The 26,222-nt window shown below is 43.0% G+C and overlaps 1 protein-coding gene across 11 annotated transcripts in view; it reads left to right on the forward strand.

The window, feature by feature from the left end:
* Nucleotides 1–26,222, forward strand: part of FGD5 (FYVE, RhoGEF and PH domain containing 5) — a 295,580-nt gene that overhangs the window by 101,742 nt on the left and 167,616 nt on the right. For all 11 annotated transcript variants that reach the window (XR_009761507.1, XR_009761505.1, XR_009761506.1 and 8 more), the window contains exon 3: nt 20,119–20,248. Coding sequence is in view for 7 of the 11 variants with exons in the window: in XM_061618450.1 (XP_061474434.1) it covers nt 20,119–20,248 (130 nt within the window). In the remaining 4 variants the exon portion in view is untranslated. The remainder of the gene's footprint in view (nt 1–20,118; nt 20,249–26,222) is intronic.

The following is a 26,222-nucleotide window of genomic DNA, read 5'->3' on the forward strand; positions in this document are numbered from 1 at the left end:
CGCACACAGAGAGAGAGAGAGAGAGAGATCTGGCTACCTGGAGGGAGAGAAGTTTATCTCCCCTTCCTCTGGTTCCCTGATTTTGGCTCTTTGGAATGTTTGGCACAAGACTCCCCGCCCCCCATCAGCTATTTGGCAGGACAGAGGAGCTTTGCCTGCTGCTGGATCAGCTGCACCCCAACAGGATGCTTGTGTGAGAGAGGCCAGCAGGGAGAGGGAAACTGCTGGTTCGGCAACAACTTCCTCTCCCATCACCTTCAGCTGTTGGGTAAGGCAGGAGAATCACACACACACACAATGGGATGCTCCTGTGAGGGGTGAGCAGGGAGGGGTAGCCTGCTGGATCTGCAGAGCCTCCCCCTCCCATCCTCATCAGCTGTTGGGTAGGAAAAGAGAGGCTTTGCCTGCTGCTGGATTGGCTGCAAGATGAATACCACATTAAAGTACTAGAGCTTGCTCCTCTCTCCTCCCCTTTCTCCCTATCAGCCCAAGGAAGCTCAGTTAAAAACCTCCTCCTTTAATAAACTCTGTGTTTTCAATGAATTGTTTGCTTAATACCGCAAAATAGCTTGTAAGTGGAAATATCATTCATTAAACATTTGATTTTATGTTTGATTGCAAAACAGCAGTTTTTTAAAATGTGATACAGCTACAGAAGCCAAAAGGAGAAAGTACCCCAGTTCAGTACCGGAAGCAGGAATGAACTGTAAGGATGGAGGAGGAGGCGTGGACAGAGGGTGGGATCTAACATCATCAGCCCATAATACAAAAAAGTGGGGAAAGACGTCCTCACTGCAGAGGTTAGAGCGGTTAATAATCAAGACAGAAAAAATAATCGGTTTATAGCAGAGTAGGGGAATAGGAGAAAGTCTGAAATGGTGGGGAATGTCATATGGAGGCCAGCGAATTAATGGACACACAAGGGGGTTAGATCGCAGATTAAAAGGAGGAATGGATAGGCCCAAAGTTCCTGTTAACTGAAGAAGGTCCAGAGGTTGGCGATGAGAGAGCAGGCCTTTTCTGTTGTAGCTCCCTGTCTATGGAACTATGTCTGTGTCTTCAGGGAGACCTGCCTGGCACCAGCGTTCTCATTTTGGCACCAGGCAAAGACATTTCTGTTTTCCTAGGCATATGGGCAGTACCAACGATTGGATGTTTTTACTCTATGCTTTAATATGTTTATGTATTTTCATTATTGTATTTTATTCCTGTACATCGCTTTGAGACTTTTTCTTTTTGGGAAGTGATTCATAAACTCAATAAACCTAGCTAAGATGAGCGAGCACAGGATGGACTAGGAAGCTGCCCGAGAGAATGTGTTGTAATTGTTACTGTGGCTAGCACTGTTGTGGAGAGTTTCTAAGGCACAGAAGTGAGATGAATACTTATGTGCTGTATTGTGTCTGCCTTGCACAGATATTCTGAAAGGGCTGTCTACCTTTGGAAAGTCTTACCCACTAAGACCTTGGCTTGATAACACACATAAACAAAAGGAGCTCCCTGGGTAGATTGGGAAGAGAATAGAGGTGGCATTCCCATTGACATGCTTGTAACCAAGTCCTAGTCTAAGAATATGAAAGCAGCTTCCCAGGATACTGTCATCAATTCTAAACAGCTTTCATTCTGAAATTCGGAGGGCTCTTTTGAGCAAACGGCTACAAAACCTCTTGTAAAGGCCAAGCTTTGCCGGGCATCCTTGAAATGTTGCTGGATGTAACTCCTAAGGGTGTCCTTTCAATTCTCAGTTTTAACCTGTCTTATCACTGATGCTGACCTTTGAAGAAGAGTTTTGGCTAGGAAGATATTATACCATGAGGGACCCCTTAAATGTCTTCATACAACTTTTTTCTTTCTGCATTCTTGCCATATGTCAACTGAGTTTATATATAACTCTATCTTTAAAATAGTTTTGTATCATTATATAGTCTGGAAGTATCGGGACACTGTCTGATACTGCTTCAGTAGAAGAAGCATGTGTGGAATATGTGCTTACACAGTGGTACTTGTATTAATGTGTTCCAAGTGCTTAATGCTGCATGTGCTGTGAGTTGGGCTCAATGACTATTGGACAAATTGGACATGGAACAACTGAATTATTTAACATGAAAAGGTTGTGTATGTTGAGGGCCACAGGAAACAAACTGAGATTTTCAACAACTAGGATAAATACAAATACGAATATGAATTGACATACAGCCAAACTTCTTGCAGAGCTGTCTCTGACTCAAATGCACCAAAAGTGGTAAAAGGAATCAGCATACCTAGTGGTATGCATTGTACTTACACTAGGTATGCTGATTCCTTTTACTGCTGTTGGTGTATTTGAATCAGAGACAGCTCTGCAAGAAGTTTGGCTGTATGTCAATTCATATTCATATTTATTTTCCTTCCCAATTCCAATCATTTTTAGCTGTTTTGTTTTTGAGTTTTCCTTCCCCTAGAGCCAGTCTCATTCAACACATTTCGTCTGAGATACTGATTAGATAACAGTTTGTTAAATGTATTAGATATTTTATCTTTGCATTTTTCTGTCCTTTTTTGCTTGGTTCAGGTTTATTTTTGGGAGAGAAGTCCTGATAGAATCTTCCATTTTGGGGTCATGTATTCACATGTGAAATTTTTAAGTGAAGTTTTAGTTTGTATTATGTTCCATCCCAGTTGTCCCTTTTCCCTTATTGATTAAAGCTTCTGTAGTCAGTGTTCAGCATGTTACAGAATTGTTCATTTTTAATAAATTAATGTATAAATGTGTGATTATAGTATTTTTGATAATTGATTTTAATGTTGTTTATGCTTTTACAGATTACCCTTGATATAGGTTTTTTGTCACCTAAAACACATCAGGCAGCAATAAAACTACTTTTGTTTTCATTTTTCGCTGTTTGCTGGCTAGGCACTCTGAGGGTTTCCCCTCTTTTTGTCTGCATTGGCATTTTTATGTCAATGATATCATGGGGCTCAGTGAAAAATGTGCATTGATGGGGAGAACCAACCCCACAATAGACATTTGTCAGGAAGCACCTGATATCATCACACTTTCCAACAATGATCTGACTTCATCTGTTGGAGGGGAAAAGTTATTTGCATGCCTTAAAAGAAAGAAGGCCCACTGGAGGATAGACTGAAAGCCACAGAAATGCTGTAGGCGACACTGTCAACTCTTTGAAGACAAACCACCACTGTCTGACTGAGCTGCACCCAAAAATAAGATCCGGTGCCACAGAAAGGCCATTTCTGCAAGGGTTGCTACTGTATCAGCCATTAATAGAACCATTCATAACGATTAGCAGTGTAATATACTAAGGCATTCTCACCAGATTAGAATGTATTTCTACATAAGTGTAAAGTAGCCATTTATCTTTGAGGGAGAGAGAAAAACCTAATGTGGCATCTGCTAGAACAAACCGTTACAAATGGCAAAAAGGCACTTTCCTGGAGAGACCGGCAAAGCTGTTAGAATGCTTCTCAATCTGTTCTGAGAGTCTGTTTTGCTGCTGCTGCTGCTTTTGCTTATGCTAAGCAAGCGGCTCATATCTTTGCTCTGCCACTTTGCAGCCTCTTGGGTACTTTCTGAAAGTGTCTCCTTGTGATGAGCTTCCAATGGGAAAAGATAAGAGGACAAAGCGAACATCAGTTTATGATCATTAGTCATTATTATTACATTCTATGTAGGAACGATATCAGATGGTTGGTTTTTCATTTAATCCAGCTAGGAATATAATATGAAATAGTTTGCATGTATAATATACTGGCAGTCTTCACCAACCTGGTGCTCTCCAGATGTTTTGGGAGTTGTAATCCAGTGGGGTGGATGGGAGTTATACTCTGAAACATCTGGAGGTGCCAGGTTGGTGAAGGCTGATGTACAAGTTTCTGGATGCTAAGTAAAATGGGGGGGGGGGGCGGGAGGGAGGAAGCTGAGAATACTGCAGTCAAACCCCCTGTCCAAACTGAAATATGTCATGAGAGGGAACTGAATTTGAAAGAAGATGCATGCAGCTCCATTGTGCCATTGGATGATTTCCTGTACATCTATGAAATGAGGAGAGGGCAAAGTTATGGAAGCCAGTTAAATTTGTGCTTCACAGTAGGGAGGAGAGCCTGGCTGGGAGTCCAGAGTCTGTGAGTTCAAATCTCCTCTTGTGTCTCCTGGGTGTAAAGGACCAGCTAAAGATCACCCCACAGTGAGTGGCTCAGGGGTTACGTGCCCTGCCACCTGTGCAGCTGTGGGCAAGCTGCATAGTCCCAAGGAGCCCAGTTGCCCCCAGCTGGCAGTTGCGGACAAGGAAGGGGCTGGCTTGTGCAGCTGTGGCAAGCTGAGCAGGCCCTAGCCAGCTGGGGAGGACTAGCCTCAGAGGGAGGCAATGGTAAACCCCCTCTGAATACCGCTTATGATGAAAACCCTATTCATAGGGTAGCCATAAGTCGGGATCGACTTGAAGGCAGTCCATTTCCATTTTCAAACTCCACTATCTACTAACTGAAGCTCCATGAATGTTTAGAAGTGTCCCCAACAAAAAGATATCAAAAAGCATATTCGCTGTTTGAAGGCCCAAGAAAATTGTCTAGTGTATATTTCAGTGAGCATATCTGGCAGAGAAGAGCTTTCCCCAATTTCTAGGCAGCTGAACCATATTTTTTTTCACTGATAATTTCTCCAAAGGCGTAAAGGGCAGAGGAAAAAGGCTGCAACAGGTGGCTCTCCAGTAGAGCTATCTTCCCAGTCTTTTAGACTCCATATAATGCCTATGTCCAGATATCTTGACCTGGAAAGAACATTGCTGCAATATAAGGAGAACTTCTTGTTCCCCCTATATCAGGGAAAGGGAACCTGTGGCCCTACAGATGTTCCAGGGTTATAGCTCCTATAATTACTGAACATTGGTTGTGCTGTCTACAGCTGATGGAAGATGGAGTGCAACAACATCTGGAGGACCATAGGTTTCCCATTCCTGCCCTATATGTAATACTAGTGTCCTCTGATGGCATCTTTAGTCATGGCCTTCTCTTTCAATTGGAGGCCTTTTTTGATAACTCCCATGGGCCAAGGTTAATTTTGTCTCCTGTCATTTTGGATTTTCTGTGGTGGCCTGGGAATGAGAAATATTTTTGTCTAGTCATGCCTCAACTGAGAACATTATCCATTGTATCCCTCCGCCCCCACCCCTAATAAATAAAGAATAAGAAATCTAAATAATAATTATGATTAGGATTATTTAGATCTCTTACACAGCCTTCACCATGAGGTCCCAGGGTAGGTTAGAACTATTTAAAAACAGTTAAAACAAATTGCAGTCAAGAGAATAAAGAGCTTTCCACCAGCTGTTGCAGGACTGCAACCGGGGCAAGGAAAGAGGCTCTAACACACCAGACCCTGCCCATATGTCAAAAATGGCCTGCAGAGGGTAGCCATTTCCTGCTCTAGCCCTCCTGGACCCATCAGGGGATTACATAGATACCAATTTTACATGATGCAATTTTTAATGCACTGCAGGTCCTATTATATGGGTGCTAGTTAACATCACCAACACTTCCGATTGTGCTATGGCTGTGTTGTGTACCAGCTATTGCTTTACTGAGCAAAATTCTCCCAATCTTCACATGATATTTACTGATTATGCAGGTCTGTATAAGGTCTTCTACAATGGCATCAGATGAAAAGAAAACACTTTTTAGAGCTGCAGGTATGGAGGGGGCAGGAGGAGACAAGTGGAATTTTTGTTCTCCTGAAAAGCATTTATTAGTGTCTCCCCTCCAGATCGTTTGGAAGTGCTCTGCTTTCCCAACGGCTGTTCTCCTCCACTGAATTCTGCTGACTTCTGCTCTGCTGTACCAGCCTTTCCTCTGGGTGCTCATTTTCCCAGTCCTGTAATACTGATGTTGCATGATTGGCCTGGAGAGTTTATGCAGGTGTGCAGTGGGGAAGTGAGCAAAGCCAGCACAAGAATCAGGGAAGCAAGTCCTGAATGCACAGCACTGCTCACATCCCAGAACGTCTATAAAAACAGCCATTCTGGAGTTACTCTCTGGATGAAGTGCTATCCATCCTTGAAGCGCTTGGTCCTTGAGCAAGGTTGAAATGCCCACAGCCCTATCTGATTTAGAGTAAGGGTCAAACTACACATAGCATTTTGTAGGTAGGTAGATAGATTTAAGAGTACTTAGCAGTGGCCACTACCTTTATTTTTTCAGGGGGGAAAAAGCAGTTGCATGGGGCCCTGATGCAGATCAAGACTGTGGCACATAGAGAGGGATTAACCCTTTCCTCTCCATGCATGTTTCCACTGAAAATCACCCCCATCAAGTTTATATTCCTTGCCACTTTCCCTACTGAAAGTAGCATGGCGATGGGGGGAACCAGCAAGCTGAAATCACTGTTTGCTTCGAAAAGCAAACATCATAGTGGAGGAGGCACCAAAAGCAAGGAAAAGAGCTCTGGCTGCTCTAAAAGGTTACCATTTTGCCCTGGGAGCTCTCTGCTGCTGTGCTGCTATTGTTTAGATGCTGCAATTTTGAAAATAATAAACTCTTTGTATATGGGTTCAGCAGGCTAGTTATTTAAATGACCAGACCCATACGACCGAGTGAGGTTGATTATGTCAACACACTGCCAGTCTGTGTTTGTTGAAAACTAAAGAGCAAGTGGCAAATTGCAGCTGGTTATACCTTTCCCTACATCAAAGCCTTAAACTATGGGAAGAGGGAGCTGCTGAGTTCCTACTGAGTTCTACCATGTGCATCAGCAAGCAGCATACATTTGTGGTGGTGATGAGTGTCACTGAGCAGAAACAATGTCAAGCTTGAGGGGCTAAGTGCCCTCTCTGCCTTGTCAAGCAGCGGCGGATAGCAGCAAGGACCAAAACCTTTTTGCCAGGACAGCAAGGCAAAAGTGCTTAGGCCAGCACTGTGGAGCAAAGTGCTGGGCGAATCTTCATCTGTCTGCCATCTTCATTTCCATAGACTGTGTCTAAGAACTGGTGGCCTGCCACCCTAATAATTTTTTTTATTATTATCAGTATAAAAAGGGATGTGTCAGTCCCAGTGGGCCATGCCAGCATTTGCCAGCTTCCACCATGCTGGCTGTTAACAGTGGGCCAAGTGATGAATTCAATGGGGAAGAAAAGTGTCATACCCTTTTTGCACCTTCTATCTCTGTGTATACTGAAAGCATGCATGTAGGCAGGTGGAGGATTATGCATGTTGGTTCCATCCCCTGACTTCCAAGCATTCGTCAAGAGGTTTGAAAGAGGCCTGTTGTTGTTATGTGCCTTCAAGTCAATTATGACTTATGGCGACCCTATTAATCAGCGACCTCCAATAGCATCTGCCGTGAACCACCCTGTTCAGATCTTGTAAGTTCAGGTCTGTGGCTTCCTTTATGGAATCAATCCATCTCTTGTTTGGCCTTCCTCTTTTTCGACTCCCTTCTGTTTTCCCCAGATTATTGTCTTTTCTAGTGAATCATGTCTTCTCATGATGTGTCCAAAGTATGATCAGTTTCATCATTTTAGTTTCTACTGATAGTTCTGGTTTAATTTGTTCTAACACCCAATTATTTGTCTTTTTTGCAGTCCGTGGTTTACGCAAAGCTGTCCTCCAACACCACATTTCAAATGAGTTGATTTCCCCCGCTTTTTTCACTGTCCAACTTTCACATCCATAACGAGGCCTGTATACACCTACAAATGTAGTGCTGGGCTCGGAAGGGTGGGATATAAATGTAATAAATAAATAGATATACACACATAGTATCTTGCTATACCTTGTTCTACCTCTCTTTTAAACCAGTGTTCTTCAACCTTGGGTCCCCAGATGTTGATGGACCACAACTCTTATCATCCCTGACCATTGACCATGCTGTCTGGGGATGATGGGGGTTGTAGTCCAAAAACATCTAGGGACCCAAAGTTGAAGAACAGTGTTTTAAACTATTGCAATGCTCTCTACATGGGGTTGGCCTGGAAGGCCGTACGGAAGGTGCAGCTGATGCAGCATGCAGTGGCCAGATTACTAGCTGGCACCACAAAGTGGGATCTTGTATCACCAATCCTTAAAAATCTGCACTGGCTGCCTGTGCACTAACAGGTTCTTTTTAAAGTGTTGACCCTGGTGTATGAAGCCCTACACTGCTTGGGACCCTAGTATTTGAAGGAATACCTCACCCATTGTTTGCTAGCTCATGCCTTAAGAGCTGTGCAAGAGGCCCCGCTTCTAGTTCCATCAGTAGCTGTAGTCCACTGTGTGAGAGTGCAGAGCAGGGCCTTCCCACTTTTGGCACCCCAGATGTGGAACTTCCTCCCATTGAAGATACAGTTGCCCCTCATCTTCATTGTTTTTGATATATTTTCCTTCAGGCCTATGGAGATGATTGAATGAACAATTTGGGTGGTTTTTTGCTGAATTGCTATTTATATTTATTGGCTTTATTGTTTTTCTGTTATGTTGTGATGCATTTTAATAAATGTTTATGTATCACCCTGAGAATGTTTGGGTGGAAGGGTGGGTTATCAATCATTAGCATCAGCTTCAGATGGTGTAAAACATGCAGCCAGAGCGTTATCTGGGATGCGCTGTTCAGACCATATCACTTCAGTTTTGTTGAATATGCATGGGCTTACAGTTGTTTCCAGGCACAATTTGAGGTGCTGGGTTTTGCCTATAAAGCCTTAAACCAGGGGTGGGGAACCTGTGGCCCTTCATAACTCCCATCATTCCTGATCATTGGCCACAATATGTGGAGGCCACAGATTCCCTATTTTGTCCCAAACAGGCTGGGACCAGGATATCTGTAGGACCACTTTATTCTACATGAGCCTGCCTGCCCACTACAATCATCACTGAGGCCTTGCTTTGCATTCCATTGCCTTGGGAGGTACAGTTGGCTGGGATGTGAGACAGAGGCTTCTTGGTTGTAGCACCAAAGATGTCCTCCCTTCCTCTAGAGCAGCCTTTCCCAACCAGTGTGCCTCCAGATGTTGTTGGACCACAACTCCCATCAGCCTCAGCCAGCATTGCCAATGATCAGGAAAGATGGGAATTGTGGTCCAACAACATCTGGAGGCACACTGGTTGGGAAAGGCTGCTCTAGAGGCCTGATTGGTCCCCTCTTTAGTGACTTTCTGGTGAATTGTAAAAGCTGCCTCTCCCCTCCTTGCCAAGTTTTCAGTTTGTTTTTATTGATAATTTTGATGTTTCTTGTAAACCAGTTAGAAAGATGGGTTTTGTGTTTTTTTTGCAATGAAGGGTTATATACATTTTGTTAAATAAATACATATTTTTTTTAAAAAAATGTTATACTAACGTTTCCCATCCTGGCGACTGTATGTCTTAATTGGCTCTGTTTTAGCTCTTTATTGTTCATTATTGCATTGTATTGTATTTTTAATCTGTGATGGTAAATCACCTTTGTAGCCTGAAATGTGGGATAGAAATGTTTCTATTATTATTATTAGTGTTACAGTAGGGCCTCGCTTTACAGCACTTTGCTTTACAGCGTTCCGCTAATACAGCGGTTGTGAATTGTAGAAAGGCCCCACTTTACAGCGCTTGTTCCGCTTTTATGGTGTTTTTTTGCTGCTGGGCGCCATTTTGGTCAATGTAAGTCAATGGGATCCGCTTAAAAGCGGGGGTCCGGAACGTAACCCGCTGTATGAGCGGGGCCCTACTGTATTCCTATTCTTATAAAAAACAATGTATATACTGTTGCTATTGTTTGCCCTCATGCTTGGAGGAGAGGGAGAGACAAAGAGAAGATGTCTGCTCTCCCTCTCAAGAGAAAGAAGAAGAAGGAAGGAGACCTGAAGATGTGGTCAACATCCTAAGCGTATCAGTCTAGCAGGAAGGGAGAGTCAGCAGGAGATCAAAGGATAGGTATTAGCCTAGCAGTCAGGAGGTCTCCTCTCTATCTACCCTTTTAACCCCATGCAGCCTCAACCCAGAGTTCCAGCTGAACCACATATTCCAACATATACTTACACAGAACAATTACAGACAACCAGAAGCAGTTCAAGAAACAAAAGAGGAAAAAATGTGACACTTGATAATACATGTGTCACAGGACATCAGAAGTTCTCCAGTTTTTCTGATCTGCAAATAATCACCATTGTTTTTGCCATATTAAATTAAAGCAGTGTTGTATTCTCAAAAATAGACCATTTTGACTACAACATTTTTTAAAAATAAACAAAACTCTTCCACATGATCAGGATCAGGCTCCCAATCACATAGAAAACCCTATGCGTGTACATGCACACACCTTCTACTGAATATATGGAGGTTTGGAGCAGAGTCAGCAGGCCCTCTCCTGCTCCCCTATTACAGTGAATAAGTGGGGTGGAGGATGAGTCAACAGAATGCATGTGTAATCTTGGCTTTGCAATTGGAAAGATAGGTGTGCATCCAAGCAAACTGTGTGCTGGTATTATGTCAATCCTGTCCCTCCTTGCTGGTCTATCCCAACCAGACGATAAGATAGCAGCAAGTGGGCAAATAATGAAGCATCCCACAGCCAAGTGGTAGATAAGAGGAGAGGAAGGTGTTGCCTCTCCAAGTGAGAGGATATCCTGCTCACCCCCATACAGCAGACTGAAGGGGAAAGAAGACTATGTGACAAGCCTGATCCTCTCACTTGAGTCAGTGGCACAGCCTCCTCCTGTCTTAGAGGCTAAACTGTGGAATGCTTTTCCCAGCCCCCAAAAAAGAATAGAAGATGATGACAGTGGTAGTGACAAAGTGACAGGGGCAAGACTGATTCAATTTATTGGCAGGGCACATTTGTCTTTCAGCTAGAAGGAACCTCATTATCAAGTGTGTAGTTATCCAGATTTCAGGGTGGTTTTAGACACCTTACTTTTCTGGGAGCAGGGTCCCTATGTCTCCAGTATCCTTTCCTGCTGATTGGAGCCACTCAGATTGAAAGGAGGCAAGTGAGCCACTGAGAAAACTATTCTCAGTAGCTAACACACTCCCCTTTCATGCTGATTGGCTCCTAGGGATGTCTGTTTTTGTGGGAGAAGGCAAGGCACATGCTGGAAGAACTGAGAAGTGTGGAGATGACAACAGCAAGCAAGCAACCAACCAACCAAGGGAAAGTGGAAAAGGTGGTAGGAGAGAATTTGGGCTGAAGAGGGTCCCTCTCTCTCCTTCTCTCTCTGATGCATGGCCTCCAGTTTGTTTGTTAACAAGGATCTTATTCGCAACCCAGCAGCAAGAAAAGGGGGGAGAATATGTGTCGTTTTGTTCCAGCCCAAGAGTAGTGAGGAGGGGAGGGAAAGAGAGAAAAAATATGTTTTGAGAGGAGAAAGGGTGCATGATGGTGTGATGTTTTTAATTATGTTCTATATATTTGTGTGTTGTGCATGGTAAGGTGAAATGCATATGGAATGTGTGTGTGTGTGTGTGTGTGTGTGTGTGTGTGTGAGAGAGAGAGAGAGAGAGAGAGAGAGAGAGAGAGAGAGAGAGAGAGTGAGTGATGCAGCCAACACCAGAGGTTAGGATCAGGCATTTCCATGCTTAAGCTTCCTCCTAAAACTCATAAACTCTGCTCAAATGCAGTTACTCTGAGTCTTAGTATGACAACAAAGAAGGGAAATTCAGCAAAGGAAGTTCCTTACCTTACAGCATCTTAGTGCATTTGCCCATGTACATGCACAGAAAATAATAGATCTAGCTGCAAGGAAACACATGGAAATCTGCATTGATCATTGCAATACATCAGTAAGGGAAGTACTCCAAACAAAGTAAGAGACTGAAAGATTGTTTTATTGTATAATCTTTGAAGACTGTATAATCTCAGTGGGGTGTGTGGCTGTGCAGGGGAGTGGTTGTGAGGGAGTGTGGTGTGACTATCATGAAGGGCCTGCACTTCTGAATTTGCCACTACACTACTGGCCTTTATAATTCTTCTTTTAATAGTCTGTAACTACCCTCCCTTTTTTTGGAGGATGTGTCTCTGTGATGGAAGGTCAAGTATATATGTTTCTGATTTAGTTTGTACCAGATCTCATTTTCAGTGGGTTCATAGAAAAGGAACTGGCTGTCTTTTTACAGTTGTGCAATTATTGGAATCATTTGTATTGTTCAATACTGTTACAAAATAGTGTTGTCCTGGGACTGCAGAGCTACACTCTGGCCTGTGTTCATCTTTCACACTCATCTCTGACTTTCTCTGTGACTTTGTTCTACACAATCTCGATGATAAAAAAACCCCAAAAGTCTTGAAATATGCAGAATACGTGTTGTGTTTGACAGGTGTCATGACTTCATAGTGTAAAACTGCTGATGAAATTAATAAGGAGCTCCAGAATGGAGCTTTGCTTGAGATCACTGTACCACCATTGATACTACTTCCAGAGACACGAGCTGAAATATAATTCATCATCATTACTGCTAAATGCGGGAACAGCTAGTTCCTGTCCCGCTGGAGCCCATTAAGCTATCAGTTGAGAGATTCTGAGACAGCAACAACAGATTGTACTTTTAAGTTCCTTTATGAGCAATCTAAGGCAATACTGTAAAGTCACTCTGCTCTATTTTACCAAAAAAAACCACTGCAATGTATCATCAAAAGATATTTTGGCATTTGTGGTCTTCTTGTTTTATGGTGAGTCCTAAATAATAATCAGGCTCTGTTAAGTTGACAGACACTTCACCAGGAAGGGAATTTTTCTTCTTCTTAGAGTAAGGTAGAGAATAGATATACACATTCAGGAAAATCATAGGTAGAGTCCCTCTGGGTAGGTAGAGGACTGCATTTCTGGATGCTTCACAGAAACATTGCGTTTGTAGGAAATTAGCACATAGATTGAGAGAAAGCTTATGCCCAGAGCTTGGAAGATTACTTATAAAAAGTAATAAATTACAGTTACAGTTACATGGCACAAAAAGTAGTAATTACCGTTACAATTACAATTGCTCTGAAAGTAACTGATTACTTTACATTTCCTCCAAAGTAATCACTACTATTACATTTCAGTTACTTTAAAAAAAAGCCTACAAGGTGCTGGCCTTGGCTGCTGCACATCTAAGTAGCCTAAAACAACATTAAAAATAAACAAACACATACAGAGGTAGTAGAATAATTATTTTTATTCATAAGATAGCAATGGTGGACTCTCTGCTGGTAAGGGTGGTGGAGAGGAAGGCTGAGGCCACTACTCAGATCTTTGCACCTCAAACCAAGTGCAACCCCCTCCCCCACTCAGCCAGCCAGCATAATCTCTCTCACTTAACCACCTCCCAGACCCTGTCCTGCCACCAACTAAGGGACACTCACTCAAGCAAACATTTTCCCCTGAGATGCAAAAAAGTTAAAATACTGCAAATGCAGCACAGTAGCCAGAGAGGATGGTGGAGGCCACTTTATGTGCCAAGTGCAAACACAGTATTCACATACACATACACGCACGCACGCACGCACACACACACACACACGAGTTGTCATCTTTCACCTCCACAGTTCTTTATCTCCATTCTGCTGCTGCCTCCTTCTCCTTTATCCATGTTCTTGACCTCCAAGTGCAACCCCCCCTCAGCCAGCCAGCATAATCTCTCTCACTTAACCAGCTCCCAGACCCTGCCCTGCCACCAAATTACTCAAGCAAACATTTTCCCCTGAGATGCAAAAAAGTTAAAATACTGCAAATGCAGCACAGTAGCCAGAGAGAGTAGTGGAGGCCACTTTGTGTGCCAAGTGCAAACACATCTCTCTCTCTCTCTCTCTCTCTCTCTCTCTCTCTCTCTCTCTCACACACACACACACACACACACACACACACACACACACGTCATCTTTCACCTCCACAGTTATTTATCTCCATTCTGTTGCTGCCTCCTTCTCCTCCTTTATCCATTCTTGACCTCCAGATCCTTTTCCCCTCCACTTCATTCTTCACCATTATCCATTTTTTAAAATAATTGTTTTCTCCATTCCACCCCGTCTCACTCTCCGCCTCCTCCCTTGTCGCCTCCTGCCCATCCACAAAGCATGAGGAAAGAGCGACACTGCAGAGAAGCCCAGTTTGAGGCACAGGATTTTCATCCACAAATCAGAGGAGCAGAAGACTTCCACTGCTCCCCCCCCCAAGTAATGCCCCAAAGTAATTCTGGAAACGTTACAATTACTCCACAAAAGTAGTAAAATTACTCCTAGTTCTATTACAATCAAAATGTAAAGGAATTACCCACTCGTTACTCAAAAAAGTAATGAATTACAAGTAATACAGTAAGTTGTAGCAACACTGGTGTCAAAAGAGCAGCTCCACTCCAACACACTGGCCAGTACTGCTGGCAACATTTGTTCCAGCTCATCAACTTTCTCCCCTCTAAGTCCCTTGAAACCTGATGACTGAGTTGAAATAGCATGAAAATAGCATGAAAAACATTACATATATATTGTGCCCTTGTGATAGGTGAGCTCATCTGGTCTCAAGGTGAAATTGGGGCTCTGCAAACTGAAGTAGACCCACTGAACTCCTGATGGTGAAATTGGAGCACCACCGGGTTTCTGATCACCACCAGTCCCTTCTTTTCTTCCAAACTTACCTTGCAATTGGGGCGGTTTCAGCAGCAGGGTCTGTGTGTGCGTGTGTGTGTGCGCATGCGCGCATGCTCAGAATGCTGCAAAAGCAGCAGTCTGGATGCAGGGAGACATGGGGAAATGACTCCTTGTGCCTGAGAAGCTGCGATTGCAGGATTCACCAAGGGAGGGGTGGGAGAAAGAGAGACTTTGCTGTTGCTGCCCCACCGTGATTAGGGAGAAGAGAAGGCCTATTGGGAAAGGAAGGGTTGGGGTTGGATGAGGGAGATCTAATATGAGGCAATAGAAGTTCAGGCTCAAATACGGAAGCCTCACTTCCTGCTGTTAGGGGTGTGGAATCTGAATTGGGGGAGTTGATCTTCTGAATCACCCAATTCTAAATTTGCCCCCATCAAACATGTCAACATCCCTCCATGGGGATATCCGATTTTATCCCCCGGTCCAGAGATTACAATGGTATATAGATCTACATGTCTCAGATTCCAGGGCAGCAGCATCCATATGGCCTGCTGTTGTTTAAGAGATGAGCTGGAAGCAACAGCCCACTCCTGAAGTCTGAGTTCTGCAATAGCAGCAACATTAGCCCTCTTTAGGTATTCAACAGAACACCTGAGGGCTCAAACTGTGTAGGGAGTGTGGACACACTCACAGGTCATCCCATTGCCCCTATCTGAACTGCCGCTGCCCCTTCCTTTCCCAGCCTTTGTGCATTGAGTATGAAGGTCTGCAGGGAGATTCTAAAGTCATACAGCTGTACGTGGCTGGAACCCTCCCTTCGGTTGGGCACCCTGATTACTCTGGTTGCCTGATTGCAAGGAGGATTCCTCCAACCATGTTCAACTGAACCCAGTTAGAATCCTCTATCAGGCCTTCACACTCAGTGTGCAAAAGTCAGGGGAGCAGCTCACACAGGGAAGGACATTAGGCGGTGGGCTTGCATGTGCACCCCCCCTGCTTTCTTTGGAACACCTGAAGAGGGCTATGAAAGTACCTCAGAACTGTATTAGTGCCTGCTTGTCACTAGCTACTTTACTCCTTCAGTTGACAAGCTCTGCCATCCTTTTTGGAGAACAGTTTTGCTTAAAATTCTTGTATTGTAAAGAGTAATAGCTTTCAAACCTGTAGAAGAGATTGTCCATCATAAATAATCAAGGATGAAGATGAATGCTTGCAAAGGGGAAGCATTTGTAATTGTATACTTTGTGTGCACCGAATACCTATGCCATGAAACATCATATCTCATTCCAGGACCGTTCAGAGAGATGGTCTTACTAAATCACTTGTCATTTTAAAAATGTATTGACAGAACTAATGTGATGTATGTATATTTCATTACAATCCTTTAGGAAGCTGTAGAACACCAGGTTTCCTTTCTTCCCAGAAACCTTTCTGAGCTGGCTCTTATATTATGGGTTATTCTGACTGATTTGAGAAATTTGAAATATTTTCTGCTGCTTTTTACACAACTGTCTTTCTTTCCTTTTCTTTCTACAATTTGCCATTTTGAGTATTCACCGAACTCGTTTTTATTTTTGCCAAGATAACTTAGATGCTTTTGTGCCATACAGTCTCAGTCTCAGCAGAAATAGTTATGCACAGGCAGAAAGGACACAGAAAAAAAGTTACCCTTCATGGTTGTTTTTATTTTTTTTTGCCATGTATAATTTCTGACAAACGCATTCACATTCAGGGATCCAAACTTGAATGGTGCTCTTCTTTTATCTTTAGTTTTATCCTTGGGATTTTCTTCAACTTTTTTTCTTGGCCTTAAACTTTTCCTTTCCATCAGCATCATTTTGAAAGTCAAGTCCCAAAATGTCTTCACCCTCTTCAGCACCACATCCTTACATGACCACATTGTCCCTTTTATACATTCTAATGAACAAGCTGGGAATTGGGAGGAGGGTTGCATGTGCAGGATGTTCCCGTTGAACTATTATTTAGTTGCTTTTCAAGGCCTGCTGGTAATATAGGCATAGTTTCACAGAGTTGGGGAGGACCTTGTAGGCCATCTAATCCTACCGACCTGCTTGCTGCAGGAAATCCAATGCTAGAGCATCTTCAACAAATGGCTGCTCAGTCTCTGCATGAAGACCTCCAGCCAGAAAGAGCCCACCATCCTTTTGGTTCCATTGTCAAAGAAGCTTGACAAAGAGAAAGCTCTTTGCGTGTTTGGTTGCATGACTGGGTCTCAGAATACATTATATGAATGTGCATAAGTACAGCCTGCTGCCACTTTCCCTCACACAACTCTGGTAACTGTTGAAAATTATGGCAGAGGTGAAGACATTGCAGGTAAATTAACAGTGTGGAGGGTATTTAGAGGGAATACAGAAAGGCTGTAGAGAAGCAGGTTTCATGAGTACCCGACTATCAAAAACATTCTGCCCAGAAATGGGTATGAAATACACAAAAATCTGAAAAGCTAATATCTTCTCAAAGAGGTACTCTACTCTTTGTATCTTTGGACTTTATTTTTGTGCAATTGGATTGCTGCAGCATTTGGGGTTAAAAAAAAGTGACTCCAAAATTCTGGGTCTTTGGGAAAAGAGAGAGGTCTCTTTTGTCGAAAGAAACCATTAGAAACATGGGCCAAGTGATGCAAAATGTTTATGGCTTAGGGCACAAAGACTGGGAACCACATAATTGATGGAATATGAATGATGGTTCCCAGCTCATGAACACAAGCACCCAATGATGCGAAAGAGAGTTTGGCTGTTCTTCAGCCTGCAGCTATTTGCTGAATTAAAAACTATATCTAATAGAAGGGGGGAAAGGAGCATAAAGGTGATGAGTTGCTTACTGTAGTGCTTAGGGGAATCATAATGACTTGCATTTACATAGTTGCTTTCTATGCTTTCCGTGAAAATGTGCCACAGGTTTCTTCTCTGAGCAGTTGCTGTTCATTTTAAAACCATTATGGCCTCATCATGTATACCAGGCATTATTAACAATTGTTATCAGCTATTATCAGAGGTATTATATGATTAATCTAGGACCTGCTTGGAATGAGATAAAAAAATTATTCAGATTCTCTTCCATCCCAGCTTCCATGTGTACAAGGAATAAGAAACTTAATGATTTTTGTTCAACATGTCCATTTTAGTATGGCAAAAAAAAAAGTTTCTGAATGTTAAAAACATGAACGACCATGACTGATTCTTCCTACTCTTCAAAACATTTCCAGGGCATGCCACGTTGTAATCCTGACAAATGTTTGCACATGCCAAAGACTGCTACACCACATCACAATAACCTGAGCAGGTCAACTCATGCTACAATCATAATGTAAAAATTAAAAAGAGTCATACTGATTGTTCCTAGAGTTGGAACAGGTAAGGTATCACAGGGCCAGAATTTCAGATACGGATTGAGATAGAGTACCAGAGGGACACCCAATGTAGTGCCCTCCAGATGTTGTTGGACTATAAATTCTATCATCCCTGACCATTGGCCATGCTGCTTGAGGCTAATGGGAGTTGGGTTCCCAGCAACATCAGGAGGGCACCATATTGGTTACCTCTGCACTACCAGAATGTGGGATCCAACAGCAGATGTAAATGACTGAAAATGAGGATTCAGATCACGCGTGGCTTATGTACTAAATCCTATTAGTCTTCTCAGAGTCAGCAGAACTATTGCAGTATCATTAAGGATCATACAACCTTCTCTTCCCATATATGCATGTAGCATACTTGCAGTCATTAGCTAGCACATTGGGAAAACCCAAACTAGATTGTTTTTGACAAGTATGGAGGAGTGTCAGACTTGGGATAGCTGGGTTTAATTCTCATTCAACCATGTAAGTCTCCGGATGACCCTTAGTCTAACTTACTTTGTAAGGACATAAGAAGAGCCTGTTGGATCAGGCTAGTGGCCCATCTAGTCCAGCATCCTGTTTTCACAGTGGCCAACCAGATGCCTATGGGAAGCCCACAAACAGGACCTGAGTCCAGCAGCATTCTCCCCTCCTGCGGTAAAACTAGTATATAGGGTTGAGAAGACTGGGTAGTATTCCATAGCCCAGTGTTAGAAGAAATATGCTGCATCCATAAGAACCCTATAAGAACCATAAGGATCCTGTGTAGCAGAGCTTGGATTTCTGCCTAAGACTCTGAAGAGCTACTGCCAGAGTGGACAATGCTGAGCTAGACCACTGTTCTTCAACCTTGGGTCCCCTGATGTTGTTGGACTATAATTCCCAGACAGTTTAGCCAATGGTCAGGTATTATGGGAATTATAGTCCAACAACTGTGAACCCATGATTTAAGAACACTGGTTAGATGGATGAATGGTTTAACTCAGTTTCCTTTGTTAATATATTGTTCATACAGTAAAAATAGCATAACTCCCATGTATGCTACACTTGATTCTTTGGAGGGAGTGTGGGATACAAATGTAAATGATAATAATTAACCAGCTTTCAATAATAAGCAATGAAATGATGATGATGATGATGATGATGATGATGATGATGATGCAAGGTTCCAATTATATTAAATGAACTTCCTTAGTGAGGCATAACAATGCCCCCTCATTCCTCCAGCAATTAGCCCTTTCTCAAAAATAAATATGGCAGCAACAGCATGCATAGTGACCTGGAAGCATCCTCCAAAAGGGACAAGTCAGGTTGCCAGCCATTTCCCCCCCTGTATCTTCAATAGCTGAATGCAGAATGAAATTTGACAATCAAGACCTCACTGTTTATCTAATACCTCTTCTTGTATATCTAATACCTCTTCTTCTATATATAATACCTCTTCTTGTATCTCTAATACCTCTTCAGAAGATACCAGACTCCTCCAGGTGATTTGTTTACTGAACATTCATCCCGATTTGCTTTCACAAAACTTATGTCCTGTCTTCATTGAGCATTCGTTCTGATTTGTTTGCAGGGTGTTTAATCATCTTCTTGTTATTTATTAATTAATCTCACACTTTTCCGTGCATTTCCCCATCACAACTAACTTCAAAAAATCATTTTTAAGTGGATTTGTTGTGCTAAGGTGACAGTGTGCTTTAATCCACTTTAATTATGGAAACCTAAATTTCTGATAGGTGATTGAATCCCTCCCTCAGAATAGTGACAGTATGGAGGCACCCACTGACTCATACAAGACTTTGCGAAATGCCACAGGAAAAAAGAGGAACTCCAGGTGCTTTAAGAAAGATGTAGTTTGGCCTGAGTTTGGGGGCATATTTTGAATAGCAATTATGCACTCAATGAGTGCATAAACCAGTTGTTTCTGCTCTTTTGTCCTGTCAGGAGTGCTTTCCCAGTTTTGTTATCACTTTGGGAATGCCTCACCACATTGTGAACAGGGTGGAATATGCTACTTTTCCTCTGCCATTCACTGCTGCCATCTTTGCCACCTCAGGGACCTGTTTGATGACATCAAACTTCTCCACAAGATCAGAATGGATGACATAGGAATTAGTAGGCAAGTTGATTGGTTGTTGTTGTTATTACAGTATGGCACAAAAGGTCCTAGCTTTTAGACGCAGTACAGTGAGACTAAGGACCAGAATCTGTTGCACACAGCTCCTCTTGTTAAGTTTCAGCTTGTTTCCTCTGTTCACAGTGCCTATACAGAGCCTTACAAAGTGTGCCCTATCTCTGCAATTCCCGTTGAAGACATCATATCGGATGAGGAACAGAAAAGTTCTGGAGATGAGGATGTTAACCAGGGGGATTCCAACCTCACCCATAAGGTAAAAGTCTAAGGTTTTAAAAAATATTATTTTGAAGCAGGTCACACAACCAAATAGATCTCAAAGAGTATCTTAGGACATTTCTGCAATAGACTCCTGTCCCCCCAACCCCAGATGACTGCCTTCAGGATCAGCAGTGTGCCATGCATCTGCACCACACCTGTCTGAAGCTGCTCAGAATCAAGTGGAGTATCAGTACTAGGGATGGGATCCACTTGCAGGTACAAGCTCAAGGCTTCCCCTCATCCACTTGCCAGAAACAGAAACAGAAAGGGACAGAAGAGGTTGAATGACAGGCAGATGTGTACATGAAAGAGGGAAGCAAGATAAGGACAGAGCCTTCTTGTTTGACCTGCCTGTCTGCCCCCTCCTCCTGTCTTTCCTGCTTGCTCTTTCACACACACGTTCCCCTTCATCCTCTCTACTGCATGGCTGAAATGTTTGTTTCTGCTAAATAGAGGAGATGGGAAAACTGCACAAGTGAGGCCACTGCTGTTCAGTCATTTCACAGGTTTATATGATGCTCTCATTAAATTGTTGGTGCAGAAAAACCCTAATAATGTGACCTTCACTAAGGAACTTATTTGTCTGTATAGGGATTTATAACATGTCCTTCAACAGGTTCCCAGAGTAGCTTGAAACAGTTAAGATTACAATAAAACATATTTCAAAACAAGAGCATTTAAAATGCCATAGTATAAAAGAACTGTATAAAAGTAATTGGGAGCAATAAAACTAAGCAACATAAAACAATGTAGAGAGAATTAAATAAATTGTTTTGCCTGGCACCAAAATGAAATCTAGGAAGAGCTAGTTGAGTTTCCCCAAGAAGAGCATTCCACAGCCAGGGCGCCATTACTGAATAGATCCTTTCCCTTCTCCTCAGATGGCCAGGGAATACAGAGAATAAAGGGGAAATTGGAAAGTGCCCCTGCCTTTTTCAATTTTGTCTCCTTTTGTTGTATTCAGCCCAGTTAAAGGATTGTGTTAAAAGCAAGATATTGCTGAAGCTTATGATGCTGAATGAAAATTAGCTGCAGAAGTTGGAAGTTTGAGTCTTATGCCTGGGCCAAACATCTGACTGTTCTGCTTTTGGCAAAGGCGGTGGTTCAATCTTCTGCAATGAAAAAAAAATCCTAACCGGGAAAACAAAAATTAGTTCATTGTTATGCAGAGGCTTAAAGTAGTTGGCAGGGCTAGCTGTTGCATTAGGCTGGGGACAGCTAATATAGTACCCTCCAGGTGTTGCTAGACTTCATCTCCCATCAGCCTCAGCTAGCACGGGCAATGACCAAGGATAATGAGATATGTAGTTCAATTACATCTGGAGGCACCATGTTGGCTATCCCTGCATTAGACAGAGTGAGGCAGCCACCTCAGGTGGCAGATTGTAAAGTAGGGGGCAGGGGCAATGGCAGACCTGTGCTCCCTGAGCTAGCCTGCTGCCCTCAGGTGTGGTGGAGGATGCTGTCCCATTGCCGGTGTTGAAGTAAGGGTAGAAACTCACCCTCAGTTCTGCTGGTTCCAGTGCATCTCCACCTCTCTCTCCTGAAAACGGGGGCACACTTGAGTGCATTTTTGCAGCTTGAGTGCATTTTTGCAGCTTGAGTGCATTTTTTAACATTCAGTTTCAAAGAGATTTTGTAACTGATTAGCAGATCAACCTGGATCCCTCTATAATGGGTAATTCTCGGCCAGTCTCCAACATTCCATTTCTGGGTAAGGTAATAGACCATGTGGTGGCTGCCCAGCTCCAGAGATTCTTGGATGAAACGGATTATCTTGACCCATTTCAGTCTGGTTTCAGGCCTGGCTACGGGACAGAGACGGCTTTGGTCGCCTTGGTGGATGACCTACGCAGAGAGCTGGACGGGGGAGTGTGTCCCTGTTGGTTCTACTGGACCTCTCAGCGGCTTTCGATACCATCGACCATGGTATCCTTCTGGGCCGCCTTGCTGGGATGGGACTTGGGGGCACTGTGTTGCGGTGGCTCTGCTCCTTCCTGGAGAGACGAACCCAGAAGGTGGTGCTGGGGGATTCCTGTTCGACTCCTTGGCCATTGACATATGGGGTCCCTCAGGGCTCAGTTTTGTCCCCCATGTTATTTAACATCTACATGAAACCGCTGGGTGAGGTTGTCCAGTGGTTTGTGGTTCGGTGTCATCAGTATGCGGATGACACCCAACTCTATTTTTCCTTTCCACCTAAAGCCAAGGAAGCTGTCCTGGTCCTGAACCTGTGCCTGGCATCAGTGATGGACTGGATGAGGGCGAACAAATTGAAATTAAATCCAGACAAGACAGAGGTGCTCCTGGTTAGTCGAAAGGCAAATCAGGGAATAGGGATTCAGCCTGTGCTGGATGGGGTTACACTCCCCCTGAAGACACAGGTTTGCAGTTTGGGAGTGCTCCTGGACTCAGCTTTGAACTTGGAGGCCCAGGTCTCTGCAGTGGCCAGGAGTGCTTTTGCCCAGCTAAGACTGGTGCGCCAGCTGCGCTTGTTCCTGGAGACGCCTGATTTGATTACAGTGATGCATACCTTAGTTACATCCCGTTTAGATTACTGTAACACGCTCTACGTGGGGCTGCCTTTGAAGACTGTTCGGAAACGTAAACTGGTACAAAGAGCTGCAGCCAGAGTGCTAACTGGGGCTGGTTACAGGGACCATACAACCACCTTGTTACGACAGCTCCACTGGCTGCCAGTTTGTTTCCGGTCACAATTCAAAGTGCTGGTTTTGACCTATAAAGCTCTATACGGCCTAGGTCCAGGCTATTTGTCAGACCGTATCTCCCCATATGAGCCTGCCCAGGCCCTGAGATCTTCAGGAGAGGCCCTTCTCTCAGTCCCAACACCTTCGCAAGCGCGATTGGTGGGGACACGAGATAGGGCCTTCTTGGTGGCTGCCCCCAGGTTCTGGAACTCTCTTCCTAGGGAAGCACGAATGGCCCCTTCCTTGCTATCCTTCTGTCAGCAGGCAAAGCCTTTTTTATTCTGACAGGCTTTTGGACTAGAAGATGTTTAAGATAGAGCCTCATAAGGTCTGTTGTATTGTTCTGTGGTCCTATTCTTAATGTTTTAAATTGTTTTAGTGTCTTAAGTGTATGCTTCATGTTTTTAATGTTACGAATAGTTTAATTCTATTTTAATTGTATATTTTTGTATGTTTTTTACCTATGAGTAGTTTTTATTTGTAAGCCGCCCTGAGTTCCAGTTCTGGAAAAAGGGCGGGGTAAAAATAAAGATTCATTCATTCAACCTGTTCCGCCTCCAGTGTGGCTGATGGAAATGCTTTGCTTTGGCGACTAATGTGTCTGCAGCTTAAGATTCAGCTGCCAGAGGCTTCTGTATATGGAGTGAGGGGGTGCCATCTTGTTCTTCACCTTATGTATCAAAAGGTCTTATCAATATTTATCAGGCTCCATGAAAAAAGATATGAGAAAATAGGAGCGCCTACCTTGTATTTCCTTTAATAGCTGATCGGCACTATAAAAACATCCTCTTTATTCCTCATGGCTCCTGTATTCCCTGTCAGTTGATAACACTGTGAGAGCACTTTATACTTTTAATGGGATCTGAAGACTTTTGCAGTGCCAATCACTGGTGGAGGAGGGAGCATGCCCAGACATTGTGGTTCACTGACCAGTATTCATGTTTCTGTCTGCACCCACTAAAATTTAGGACAAATTATGGACATTGATGGGGACAAATACTGGAGAAACAAAGGTCAATGTGAGAATTTTCTGACACGTCCCACTGGCCCTTTCAAGTTTTAAGAATTACTGATAAAAATTAACATTCTCTGAGTTTCCAAAATTTATCATATCACAGATGCTCCTGACAAGATTGAACAAAACTGACGGCACATCTCTGATATAAAAATGTAGCACTTGTCAAATACAGTCTTATTCTGAAGTTTTCATACAAAAATCTCTGTATTCTGAGGGAAGTTTTGGGTTCAGTCCTATACATACTTACTGTAACTCAGAATAAGCCCCACTGAACAAAATTAAATTTATTTCTGCATACACATGTATAGGATTGCCCTGTTAGCCACTTTATGTTTGAGGGATGAAATGCAAGAAAATAATCTAAATATCCAGCAAAGTACTGTTTCTCTGTTGTAGGGAAATCCTTAGCACAAGATGAAATAGTTGTAAAACATGGACAAATTTCAATGCACTATTACTTAGGAAAAATTGGCAGAAATAGGTAGGTTTGGATGCCAAAAATAGTACCAGGGATTTGGAAATGAGCTAATCTTGTGAAAACAGTATTTGGGCTGGGCTGGAAGCAAGAGTGAGTTTTTGACTTTCTTTTTTAATGTTTTGCTTGTTGGTCTATGGTTTCCATCTCCCAGGGGAAAATCAGTCTGAATAAAGGCATGAGATCACCTAGCAGATAAGATCTATGGTTTTATCTGGAAAGTGTGCTTTCTATTAACACTGTTTCTGCTGAGAGTGGGAAGGATCTGCTATACAAGCAATTTTCAGCTCTCCAGTTTTGTGAGTTTAGGATATCTTTCTACGTAATTTTATACAAGTTTGAATGGGGCGTATTTTTTAAAAAAAAATTATTAAAATAGCATGGGCACAATCCAGTGGAATGTATTATTTATTTATGTATTTATTTAAGACATGGACATACCGCTTAATCTTTCACATTTCTAAGTAGTGTACATAAAAGCAAACACTACCTTCAAATGCTTTCTGGAACAAGGTCTTAGTCATGTGGCTGAAGTTCAATAAGGAGGGTACCTAATCTCAGTTGGGAGGAGTTCTGCAGGCTTGGGCCCACTACACTGAATACATGGCTTCTAGTTGTTATGAGCCATGAATCTGTACACAAAAATGCACACAATTTTTCCCTTGAATGGGAGAGAGTTAAGCACAAGCCCTTAAATTTGGCTGAATTGTGTCTGCATTCCAAAGTAATAGCTGCTTCTGACTATGCCACTCTAGGCACAACCTCTCTGCAAATGTGGGGATAACCTTTAACTCTTAACCACACTTAAGAAAAAAACTTAGCTCAGAAGAGCAACGATCTACAAGATGGATCCCAAATGCACATATCTGACTAACATCAACAACTCTTTGAAATGAGGCAGTCAACAGTATTGTGTAGTACATCCCCACCAACTTATCTTATTTTGAGAATACCAGCAAATGCAACCTTTCCCTATACTTTTTTCCTGCTATTTTTATGTTGCTGAACATGACTAGTTTACTAATACTAATTTCAGTATTATGGTTTGTTGTTTTGAAGGGTTTTTCAAATTGTATATTGATTTTTTAGAAGCCATCCTGAAAGGATTTTTATCCTTAAAGGCAGCCTATAATATTTGAATATAAACAAGAAAATAAATATTTATATATTTATTTATTGCACTTGTATACCGCCCCATAGCCGAAGCTCTCTGGGCGGTTTACAGCAATCAAAAACATTAAAATATGTTCCCCTGTGGGGCAAACACCAGCTTGCAGGGAGCAGTTTTGATACAAAATATGGTGCAGGTGAAAGGACTGACCACTCTCTCCTCTTCCAGTGCCATCATTCCAGTCCAGCTGGCGGCTTCCTGCAGATACATGAAGGGCCTCTCCTTAGGATGGGAGGGTAGTGCTCCCACTCCTCGATCTGCAGCAGCATCCCAACCATGCTGCAGATTGCGGAGAAGGAGCTCCCAGGCACCTCCCCAATACAGACAGCATGGGCATGTCCCACCTATCTGTCCCATCCTTGAGAATGCCATGCGTGCACAGCGCACATGCCTGCCATCATCTAAGATGGTGGCAGGGGCTTCCTAAAGGGGCTGGCAGCTCCACCACCATCTTGGTTGATGGCAGGCATGCACGCATGTCATTCACATGACATGATGCAAGCCGAGGTAGGTGGGACGCGCAGGCATTGAGGGCCCAGGGAAGGCTTTCAAATATTTGAGACCTAAGTCATTTAGGACTTTAAACACTAGTGTGAG

Source organism: Rhineura floridana, chromosome 3 (assembly GCF_030035675.1).
Source record: "Rhineura floridana isolate rRhiFlo1 chromosome 3, rRhiFlo1.hap2, whole genome shotgun sequence".
NCBI classification, from domain to species: Eukaryota; Metazoa; Chordata; class Lepidosauria; order Squamata; family Rhineuridae; genus Rhineura; species Rhineura floridana.